This window comes from Pelodiscus sinensis, chromosome 28, assembly GCF_052426305.1.
Source record: "Pelodiscus sinensis isolate ZL-2025 chromosome 28, ASM5242630v1, whole genome shotgun sequence".
Classification (NCBI taxonomy): Eukaryota; Metazoa; Chordata; order Testudines; family Trionychidae; genus Pelodiscus; species Pelodiscus sinensis.
This window is the reverse complement of record NC_143079.1, coordinates 18,854,028-18,865,815: the sequence shown is the minus strand read 5'-3', so window position 1 is coordinate 18,865,815 and position 11,788 is coordinate 18,854,028. Positions and strand designations below refer to the sequence as shown.

General features: G+C 50.7%; 1 protein-coding gene across 1 annotated transcript; it reads right to left on the bottom strand.

The window, feature by feature from the left end:
- On the bottom strand, positions 1 to 8,076 carry LOC102445827 (uncharacterized). Its single transcript, XM_075915815.2, has 4 exons — positions 7,905 to 8,076; positions 6,115 to 6,315; positions 2,687 to 2,827; positions 1 to 2,375 (listed from the first exon to the last, which is right to left on the bottom strand). Exons 2-4 carry the CDS (start codon positions 6,299 to 6,301, stop codon positions 808 to 810), a joined length of 1,896 nt encoding a protein of 631 aa, XP_075771930.1. The 5' UTR covers positions 6,302 to 6,315; positions 7,905 to 8,076; the 3' UTR covers positions 1 to 807.
- Positions 8,077 to 11,788: the final 3,712 nt, after the last annotated feature.

Here is an 11,788-nt window from a genome sequence, read left to right as displayed (position 1 = left end):
CAGCAACCTGTTCCCCTGCCCCCACCAACACAGTTGGGGCCACATTAGTGAGAGTTAGGGGTTTTTTGGACGGGTGGTTGTTTTGCATCTCACTTTTGTGGCCCTGACTGATTTTTCTGTGGGTCAGTGACCCATGACTCAAAAGAGGTTCCCCGCCCCCCTCATAAATAAAGACAACACTGAAATCTTTTGTGTTTGACATATTTTATTTAAAAATGAAGCCTGGCCACCAAGCCCCCATCTGGTCACAGCATCATAATACTCCTGCAACCTCCCAGATCCCATACACTGGAATCCCTCTCATACACTGGAATCCCCCATCCTGAGCCTCTCACATCCCCAAACTCCTGCACCCCCACACCCCCAATCTTCTGCCACAACATCCCTGCACCATCCATACACCGCAAACCTGTCCCGAGCCCATTATACTCCCCGCCTCCCTTCCTTGAGCCCCACATGCACCCCAGCCCAAACTCCTGCACCCTCATCGCCACAAGCCTTCAGCTTGCGCAGAACCCCAACCCTCCACCTGACCCCAACACTCTCCAGCCTGGAACACCATCTCTGACCCAGCATCCTCTCTACTTCCTTTTGCACCCAAATTCCCTCCCAGAGCTTGCTCCTCTCACCCCTTCCCAGTGCGTTTTTTGTGATGGCATGTCACAGGACAGCATATCAGCACCTATTGTCTCCCAGTGCAAGTCTTTGGGGTCTTTTCGCTCAACAATGCCCCACCACCACCACCACCTCTATTTTGGCTTTTTGTCTCTAATGGGTTGGTCACCCCTGCTGTGCAGACTCATTCAGCTACCCCCTGAAGTGTCTGACATTTATAGGGTCTCTCTCTCTCTCTCGCTTGTGCACTTTCTGATGGCTTACAAGGTGTGACCTCCCTTTGAACCTTTTTCCACAGTCAAAGCACTTACATGGTCTCTCTGCCATGTGGGTTTTCTCATGCTTACTCAGGGCTGATTGAAAAGTGAAATCTTTTCCACACTCATTGCATTTATACGGCCTCTCTCCCGTGTGCACACCCTGATGGACAAAAAGGTATGAACTCACACTGAAGCTTTTCCCACAATGGAAGCACTTATATGGTCTCTCTCCTGTGTGGGTTCTTTCATGTCTAATGAGGTCTGATCGTACAGTGAAACCTTTCCCACACTCATGGCATTTATATGGTCTCTCCCCTGTGTGGGTTCTCTCATGTCTAATGAGAGCTGATTGTTCAGCGAAACTTTTCCCACATTCGTGGCATTTATATGGTCTCTCGCCCGTGTGGGTTCTCTCATGTCTACTGAGGGCTGATTGTATAGTGAAACCTTTCCCACACTCATGGCACTTATATGGTGACTCTCCCGTATGTGTTCTCTCATGTTTAATAAGATCTGATTGGGAAAGGAAACATTTCCCACACTCCTGGCATTTATATGGTCTCACTCTGATGTGGGTTCTCTCATGTCTATAGTGAGCTGATCGTTCAGTGAATCCTTTCCCACACTCGTGGCATTTATATGGTCTCTCTCCTGTGTGTGTTCTCTTGTGGTTAAGGAGGTACGCGTGTACAGCGAAAGCTTTCCCACACTCCTGGCATTTATACGGCCTCTCTCCCGTGTGCACTCTCTGATGGATAAAAAGGTTTGAACTGAATCGGAAACTTTTCCCACAATGGAAACACTTATATGGTCTCTCTCCTGTGTGGGTTCTCTCATGCCTACTGAGGGTTGATCGTTCAGTGAAATCTTTTCCACACTCAGGGCATTTATATGGTCTCTCCCCTGTGTGGATTCTCTGATGTACAATAAGGCTTGACTTCTGTTTGAAGCTTTTCCCACATTGCAAGCATCTATACGGTCTCTCTCCAATGTGGGTTTTCTGATGGCTACTAAGATGTGATCTGAAAGTGAAACTTTTCCCACACTCAGAGCATTTATAGGATTTCTCCCCCATGGGGGTAACCTCAGGTTCAATACATGATGACAGATCAATCAAACTTTTTCCACACTCCAGGCATTTGCAGAGTCTTTCTCCTGTGTGCCCTCGCTGGGGCAGAATAAGGCCTGACTTCTCACTTAATATTTTCTCACAATCTGAGCTTTCATCACAGCATTTCTTTCCATTGTGATTTGTCTGCTGGGCTAAAATTTCCTTGGGATCCTTGGATCCTCCTCCACATTCCATGGATTCCTCTGCTTTCCTGCTTGGATTGTTCTCCAATTGCCTTTTTGCCCTGTGTTGATTTCCCCAGGTTTCCCTCTGTTCCACACACTGGGAAACATCCCCTTCATCTCCTTCCAGAAACATTCCCTGTGATTCTATGGTGCCAGGACTGTCCTGCTGTTGATTCTCATTGTTCTCCCTCACTGTCCTCGCACCTGCAAGGGGAGAGGGAATCGAGGCAGGACTCACTGTCTGTACTGGGGAGAAAGGACCCACAGGGGAATGGCAAAGACAGAAAGCACAAAACAATAATAGTTTTGGAAAGTGAAACATTGGATTCTGCTTCCACACCCCACCCAAACATCCCCAATGGAGGAAACTCCTAACAGCTAACATGATGGTTGAGGAGCTGTGACAGGTGGTTGCCGTGATAACACCTGCAGCCCTACCTGGGAGACATGGGGTCGAAGTCAGGTCTCTCACTCACTGCTCATTTTGGGGAAACCCAGCTTCTTCCTGCACTCACCGGATAGTTTCTGGCTCAGTTTCCCTGACTCCTCAACTGCACCAGTTTGTCTCAGGAGCTCTGTTTCTTTGATAATCAAGGCCCACGGCACTTCCCCTCGTTCCAGCCAGAGAATCAGGTCAGGTTTGAGAATGGAGAATCCTGCACAGGGGAGAAATCAGGCACGGTGAAGGCACATGGAATCTGGGTAGAGTATGTGTCACAAGGAAGATTCCCTGTGCTCAAACCAAGTCTAAAGAAAACTGTGGTAACTCAGACAACTTGAGAGCAACAGACTTGTTGGGCAGAAGGAGGGTGAGGACTGTGAGAGAGTTATGTTGCATGTGATTTCTACTGTATTATGGTAACCCTCTGTGTGCCTCAGTTTCCCTGGGCACTGCAACACTATCTAGATGGGGGTGACTCACTGTGGGACAATGCCCAAGCCAGCATATTCACAACTGCCCAGGCTCACGGTAATCTGAGCCTGGGTGCGGGGTGTGACCAGACACCTTTGTGAAGCTAGAGAAAGGCTTGAGACAGGGCTGGCTGCAGCCAGGGATGAGCAATGGCAGCAGGAAGTGAATTGCCCTTACTTGTGGTCAGAGATGAGAAGCAGGGTCTTTGGCTCTAGGCCTCCTTCTCCCTAACATGGATTGTACCGACTGCTCTTGGGTCCTGTGCTAACATCCCTAGAACAGACTTGTTAAGAAGTGGGTATTTAACTTAGCGTAGTTGACAGAATTGTTATCGAGTACACTATTAGTCGATAAGGGAAGATGCACTCAGTCCCAGCTCACATTGTGTTCAAGAGCTACCCTCGCTGTAGATTAAATGTTGTAGAAGTTGGGCTGAGCTGAGTTGGGCTTACTCAGTCCTTCCTTTTGCTGGGTCCAGCAGCGCTTCTCTGTGGGGCAGTCCTAGAGACCGTAGGCAGAGATGCTTTGAAGCAGCCTCTCCTGGTGCCACCACCCACTCAGCTGCCTCTAACAGCACCGGCTCCTGCCCCTCCTCCCCTTGCTGCTTCCAAAACACAAGCCTAGACTTAAAGTGCTTTTGTGGTAAAGCGTCCATGCCAATCTAGACGTGCTTTTCCGAAAATGCTTTTAACGGAAAACTTTGCCATTAAAAGCATTTCCGGAAAATCATGCCAGTCTAGACGTAGCCTGTTCAGTACAACTGTCTTTCTAGGCTGGAAGAACATTTCGTGATCAGGGCTTTTTTGTGGAAAACAAATCTGAGCTGTCTACACTGGCCCTTTTGCCCGAATGGGAGCAGCATAGTATTTCCGCAACAAGCACTGATTTCTTACAGTAGGAAGTCAGTGCTTTTGCGGAAATTCAAGCAGCCAGTGTAGACAGCTGGCAAGTTTTTCCAGAAAAGCAGCTGATTTTCCGGAAAAGCTGGCCAGTCTAGACACAGCCAACAGTGTCTTGTTTTGTCTCTTGCTTATTTTTACTTACTCTCTAAAAATACCTTCAGGGTCACATCCTTTGTAACCTCTGCTACCTTCTGACATGGGAAGTCTGTAATACAGAAAAGTGCTGATCTAACTGAAAAATCCTGTAAACAGGAGCGGGTATAATAATATAGATCACCTGCCTATTAATATTCATCATATGGGAGTTAACATTACTGAATAAGGTCTATGGGGAAGTAGCGATAGACAAGTGAATTAACATAATAAAATGGATAAAGGAGTATAACTGGTGCCAAAACACTGCTCACTCACAACAGCATGTTGGGTGCCTAAGACGAAAGTATCTGCAATAAAGAGGTGTATTCCCAATCCACTCCTGAGTATCCTGTTTCTTCTTTAACATCTGGTATTACAAACAGGATTATAGGGGACAGTCATGCCTGATCCCATCTTGACAAATTGCTTGGGTAAGTCTGCAACAACTGTTAGGAATTTTATCATAAAGTTAACGGGAAAACAGGACCTTTTGAGTGTTCCTCTGGGGAATGTCAGGATTGGCTGGCCAATCAGGGATGGGTAGAATGCTCTCTTTCATTCACAATTTCCCAGGAGAAGAAAGTGGCTGGCTGATACAGGCTCTGTGTGAGGGCCTGGCAGGCTTGCGGGCGGAAGTTACTAATCTTAGAAGTAAAATAGAAATTATGCAGCAAATTGCTGAAGAAAAGCAGCACGCTGTTACCCATCAGTGTGTGCTGGCAGCCAGAATGACCGAGAAGTGGATGGACTTTTAATCGCCTTAAGTCAGAGAATCTGCCTCTGAAGGGTCAAGCAGGCACATTAAAGAAAAATGCCTTTCCACTTCCCTCCCCCAACAGAGGCATACAAAAATAGGGCATTTAAAAATTTCTTAAGGGCCAGGAGATGTGGAGGCTAGTTGAGAGGGCCATTCTCCTTACTAAATGGGTATTGAAATAAGCCCGTGTCCATGGAAGGGTATCATTCAGCACAAGAAATACAACTGAGGCCCAGACAAGTTGGCACACAACAGGTAAACTTTAACAACTGGCAGACAGGGGGAAGCATAGTGAGAGGAGTACAGAAAAAGAGTACAAGGCCAGGGAATTCAGATCCCTGTGAATGGAGGGAACTTGGTATGGTTATCGTGGGAGCTATTGGAAGAGTCATTTTGGGAGATAAAGCAAGCAATTTAAGGAAAAAGCAAGTGAGAAGTTAAGTCTGCAGAGCGTGGGGAGGAACTGAGCAGCTGAATATGGTGTAAATGCTATTGAGTTAAATTGTTATAGGAAAAGAATTCTTGTTGTTTTTGCAGCTATTCTGATGGAAAAATGGGCCCTTCCCAAAGAAATGTCTGTAAATAATCCAGGGAAGGAGACAATCTAAGGTGCATGCATGCGTATATATCACGTACACACACAATAACGTAGTGTAAATATGCAAGGGTTTTAGAATTTAACCCGCAATCATGATTTGTAAAATTCTGTTCTGAAAGCTTGAAATGAATTGGTTTTTAATAACGCCATTTCATTTCAAATTGTAAAACTGACAAGACACTTTCTTGCCATACACAGGTAACTAGCATTGCTTCATTTTTGGTATTTAGCATTTAATCTTAAAGGTATGAAGTTCAATATCTTTTTATTAGCCAAGTTGTGGCTGTTACATGGGACAGCCAGAACCAGGAGAATGAAAGAGATTCTGCATTTTTTTTCTTGGTAAAATAGCAAATAAGAGCCTTAGTAAAAGAATAAAAAAAACCCAGCAATGTTAGAAACACTGAGCCATAAAGTGGCTGATAACCAGACAATTATTTTGATAACAGTATATGAAAACCACTGTGAACACAAAGGAAATAGTTCTATTTTATACAAAAATGTATATGGCTAACTTTCATAACATTAAACTCTAAAAGGAGTGTGCATTTTTCTGTCATGTATGCAATGTATATTGCAGAAGGGGTAAACAAAATGTAAATAAACATGCTACTTAACATTTTATTAGGGCTCCTTACCCAGCCAGCTCACAGCCTCATAATTTTCCTGCATCACATCCCCATAGAGAGCTCTCTGGGCCAGGTCCAGCAGAGCCCATTCCTCCTCAGAGAAATACACAGCCACCTCCTTGAAGCTCACCGGCTCCACCACAGACATTTCTTGTCCCTGGCGCTGTAGGCCAGGGGCTGAGCTGAAGACAGACATGGGTGTTCTGCAGCCTGGCAGGGGGAGGAGGAAAATTTGGAGACATTTCCGAAGGGCCTGCAAGCCTTTCCACACCCCCATTCTCCCCAGACTCTATCCCTGGTGACATGCCAGATACTGCCATTTTGGGCAAAAGCTTGAGTCTAGATATTCTATAAGCAACATACACAAGTTAGAGCCCAAAAGCCATATGCATTTCTCTCAATACATGGTTTGAGTTTCAACATTCCTACACCTGCAGCAATGGGATTTGATTCTGAGCACCCAGGAGTTCTGAAAAACAAGCCCCATATTCAACTGCCTGAACATGGATGTAGGTGTCTACATTGAGGCTCCTATATTTCAAACCCCTAGTCTTCATCCATTTATTTGCAGCACAGACCTAGGTGCTCTTGTCAGGACTCAATTGGCAGAAGTTAAGTGATGTCAGGGGGACTATTCAGATGCTTAAAATTAAATGCAGCTGCTGAACATTTGCAAGATGAGATTCTAAGACTCAGAGATTCACATCATCAGGCAGGATCATTATTTCATGGATTTAATCAGACACCTAATGGTGCCCACTGATTGAACTAAAGCGATACCTGAACCTACCTAGATAAATTGGGACACTTTGACATACCCATTAAAGCAGATCCAGGCTCAGAGCCAAGCAAGGGACTAATGCAGTCCCAGGTTCAGTTCCACTTGTCAGCTTTATACATGCTCCAGCTGACGAGCATGGGATGGTCCCTATCTTCGCATTAGATCCGGGGCCATCGCACGAGAGGTGTAGCATGAGTTTACACGCTATGGGATAAGCTGCTTCAACAGATACATGGACTAAGGGGTTCTCATTGCCACAAGCTCTGCACTGAAGAGCACTGAGGCTCCTTCTAGCAGCCCCCACACGGCAATGGAGCAATATCGCTGTCAGCCAGCAGGGACTGACGCACATGAGACACCTAGGACAGGGGTGGGCAACAATTTTTGGCCCCAGGTCACTTCATACATTTCTTACAGTGGCCCCTGGCTGGCCTGGAAGGGGCGGGGCCTAATCCGGACAGGGCGGGGCCAGAGCGCCTCTGGGCTTTCCCATCCCCAGAGTACAGCTCGTCTGGAGGGGACCCCTCTTGGCCCCCCCTCCCACTAGGCACCGCGCCCCTGGCAGGGCGGGAAGAGGCTTCAAAGCGCCGCCCGCTGCTCGCAGGGAGACGCCCCCGCCCCAAGCGCTGACTGGCCGGGGGCAGGGGGGCGGGAGCAGAGGGGCCCTGGGCTCGCCCCGCCCCCAGGCCCTGATTGGATCCGGCCCGCGGGGCCCTTCCCCGCTCTAGGAAATCTCGTTCCCGGGCGGGCTCGGGGCGGCGGGCGGGCGCTGCCCGGGCAGGATGGGAGGGGTCCTGGGGCCCCGCCTAGGAGCGACCCCCAACGTCTCCAACGGCCTCCCGGTCTTACACTGCGCATGCGCACTGGGATGCCCCCGCCACGAGCCGTTGGAAACGGTTGGCAGGTGGGGTCCGTGTCACGTGATCGTGGAGCCTTCCCAGGGCAAAACCGCCCGCCGATTTATCTGCCCCGGCCTCCGCGCCCCCCCTCACACATCGGCTACCCCGCCCCGCCCCACCTCGGCTCCTCCGATGCCTCCAGCCCCGCCCCACGCTCGGCGGCGCCTCTGCCCGGAAGCGGAAGCTGCAGCGCAGCGAGTAACGGACCCAACGGTTCCCTCGGCGCGGGGCAGCGTCTACAGCGGAACCTGCGGCCTCCCCCTGCCGCGTGCGGGGATGGGCGGGGCCGGAGCAGGGGCGGGGAGTGGCGGGTGCACTGACTGGGGGGAGGGGCGTCAGGCCGCGCGTGCGCAGCGGGTCAGTGACTCCGGGCCAGAGCGGGAGCTGCCAGGCCACGCCCCCGCCCGGGGGGCGGGGCAAGAATTTGGGGAGGGCAGAGCTGGGATCGGGACACTATGGGGGGGTGAAGAGACGCAGAGAGGGTTGCGGTGGCGGGGCGGTGACGGCGGGGGGGGGGGAGGGACACTGGCAGCTCCCCCAGCCAAGGGAGCTCTGGGTCTAAGGGCTCAGCAGTCGGGAGGCAAATACCCGGGGCAGCCTCACCCCTCCCCCCCAGCAGACGGCTCCCAATTAATGTCCCCGTTAAAACCCGTCTCAGCATTCGGGGGCCGGAGGGGGCGGGGCTGAGTGGCGCCCGGGATCGGGTCTCCCCCCAGAGTCACTGCTGGGCTGGGATCGCCCGTTCAGTTCAGATCCATTGAGTTACAGGCCCGTTGTAGGCTGGTTCCTGGTCACTTAAAGAGCCTGGTTCTCTGGGCCGGGTTCAGGTCTAGTGATTCCAGCTGGAAGCTGCATCTACTGAGCTGTCCTTGGTGGCTGAGAGGCAGCCTGGAGGCAGCTCAGGTATTTGAGGAGGGGTAGAGGCTGCTGCACAGGCAGAGGCGGCTGGTGTCTGTCTCAGCTCAGGGTACAGAGCCCTAGAGCTGGCTGAGCTTCCTGGGTCAGAGGCTGCTACCTCCCAACATCGTAATCTAGGAGCCCAGGCTGAGCAGCAGGTCTGTGGCAGGGAAATGTTCACTGTGGTCCCTCTGGGCCCACCCTGGGTGGGGACATTCTGGCTATATCTACACTGGCGGCTCCTTGCACAAGAACACATCCACACTGCCAAGTGCGCAATGTGCTTTTGAACAGAAGTGCCCCTAGTAGTGTTGATGCTCTCTTGTGCAAGAGTGCTCTGACGGCTATTTTAGCCATAGGGCTTTCTTGCTCAAGAAACCCCTGCCACGCATCCACACTGCCCTCTTACACAGAGTTCTTGTGCAAGAGAGCTTATACTTGTAAGAAAAGAGCTTAGCTCTTGTGCAAGAAGCTTTCTTACCATGCTTTACTGTAAAACTTACTGCGCAAGAGCAGGCAGGCAGTGTATACCCACCACTGTAGACATAGCCTCCCTGATGCCTGTTACTCACCCTTTGGGGCAGCCACAGTCTCTGCTGGCATCAGCTCCAGGTGATGGAGAGACATGGAGACAATGCTTGGGAGGGGCAGGAAAGTGACTCAGCCAAACCAGCCTCTTCCAGCCTGAGTTTGAGTTAAAGGGGAGGAGTCTCTGTGGGTCCCAGAGCTGCTGCTTCAGTGACAAAGCCAGGCTCCCATTGGAGAGCAAATGCTCATGGACACAGGATAAGCACCAGTGCTCCCAACGGAGGGGAGAGGGCGGGAGAGCAGTAGGGGCAGCAGGTGTAGGAAGAGAGGTTCCCAGCCCCGTTCATTCACTCATCCTGGGAACCAGGGGAAGGAAAGGAAAAGCCAGTTCCTGCTCCTCCCTGTCCCCATGTGACCAGGGTGGGGGGCTTCCTGTCCTCAGGGACAAGGTCAGGGAATCCCCTCAGAGGCAGGTTTGGAACTTCTGCCCTTTTCTAAGCATTTGTCTCAGCATTTATCCCAGGGCTGGTGTAAAAGACCTTAGTGGAAGGTGTCAGGTCTGTATTGTAGCACAATTGAGTGTTTTCCAGCATGGCACAGCCTAGAGCATCTGGATCTAGCCTGTTGGATTAGAGTAGAGGTGGGCAATAGTTTTTAAAGGGGGCTACTGCACAGATTTTTGAAATGGTCCCAGCGTACCCTACAAGCACACTGCCATGAGCTTTTGCACAAGAGCATCCATGGCAGGGTGGACGCTCTTGAGCAAGAAAGCCCTGTTGCCTGTCCTTACTGCTCCTTATGGAAGAGTTCTTGCACGAGGGTTTATTCCTCAAGAGAGGAATAACTTGCGCAAGAAGACTTTTTCTGATGCTTTACTTGCACAAGAATGTGTGTGCAGTGTAGATGCTCTGCAAGTTTTTTGTGTAAGAACAGCTATTCTTGCATAAAGTCTGCAGTGTAAATGTAGTCCCCAAGCCCTCAGATCATTACAACCCCTAGAGAGGCATGACAACACCCTCTGTCACCAAGGGGTGTGGAGTCATCAGGCCCTGCAACCCCATCAGCAGCCAGACAACTCTCAGATGACAGATAGAATAGAAGGTTTATTAGCTCACAGGGATGTAACACAAAAATCTCACACACACACACACACTTCTTAGCACAGGAACCAGGAGCACTCAGTACAATCCATCTCAGGTAGAAGGGGGCCCAGAGCCTTCCCCTCCGCCCATTTCTTCCTCCTAAGCCAGTGAGACTCACTTCCACCCTCCACAGCTCATCCCACAGCCTTTCCCCAGCTTCCCAGATCTACAGCCCTCCAAAGAAATGGAGATCCTGAGAGGCACCCACACAGGTAAGGAGTCAGGGAAACTGACACAAACTATCCAGAGAATGTAGGAAAAAGCTGAGGCTCCCAAAAATGAATAGGGAGGGAGGAAGAGCCCTCACTTCTGCCCCATGTAGGGCTACAGGTATTATCCTGGCAAGTACCTGTCACAACTCCCCAGCCATCCTGTTAGGAGTTTCCTCTCTACATATCCTTCTTTGGGGGTGTTTGGGTGCAGTGTGAAAGCAGAATCCAATGTCTCAGTTTCCCAAATTATTATTGTGTTGTTTTCTGTCTTTGCCAGTCCCATGTTGGTCATTTGTCTCCAGCACAGACAGTGAGTCCTGCTTAGGTTCTCTCTCCCCCAGCAGGTGCAAGGACAGTGAGGGAGAACACTCAGGAAAATAGACAGCAGGAAGATCCTGGAATTGTAGACTCAGAGGGAACATTTCTTGAAGGGGATTCCCCCCATGTGTAGAGCAGCAGAAAGCCTGGGGGAATCCACACAGGACAGAGAGACAGCTGGAGAACAATCCAAGTAGAAAACTGGAAGAATCCAGCAAATGTAGAGGAAGATCCATGGATCCTAAGGAAACTCCAGCCCAGCAGACAAATCTCAATGGAAAGAAACCCTGCAAACGCTCAGACTGTGAGAACTGAATTCTCTCTGAATCTTGCCTTATTCACGAGCCACCTCAGGTTGCCCCACAGCCCCCAGGGACAGCTCAGCAGATGTGAATTCCATTGGCCCAGCTGGAGTCACCAGAACTGAACCAGGCCCAGAGAACCAGGACTTTTCTCTCAAGGGGAACCAGACTTAGGAAAAAAAATAAACCCTCCGGTTCTTCGGTCCCTCTGCCCTGGGAGAACCTGTTCCTCCAGGAGAAGGGGGTTCCAGCAAGTCCAGTGTTGGATAAAACAGAAGGAAAATCTGCTCCGCTCTCACTGCAGAGAAAGCCACCAAAGCGCGCAGGGGCCTGGCTGTGCTCCCGAAGAGCCTGACCCTGCTGAGGGGAGAAGCCTCCCCAGGCCCAGAGCAGGAGATGGGAGAGGAAGAGCAGGGGGCCCCCAGCCCCAGAAGTTGACAACTTGTGAAACCTTCACCCTCCTACAGCCCCTGCCCCCCATCTTCTCTGCTTCCCCTCAGCCCCAGACTCTCCCCTGCCCCTCCCCCACAGCCTCTCTGCTTCCTTCAGCCCTGCCCCCCCGCATTCTCCCCTGCCCCCTGCTCACAGCCCCTCCCCACCCCCC

Coding starts and splice junctions, on each gene's coding strand:
- LOC102445827 (XM_075915815.2), bottom strand. CDS start 6,301: ATGTCTGTCTTCAGCTCAGCCCCTGGCCTACAGCGCCAGGGACAAGAA. Junction 2,828..6,114: donor TGAGGCTGTGAGCTGGCTGG/GTAAGGAGCCCT, acceptor TCCCCTGTGCAG/GATTCTCCATTCTCAAACCT. Junction 2,376..2,686: donor ACTGAGCCAGAAACTATCCG/GTGAGTGCAGGA, acceptor CTCCCCTTGCAG/GTGCGAGGACAGTGAGGGAG.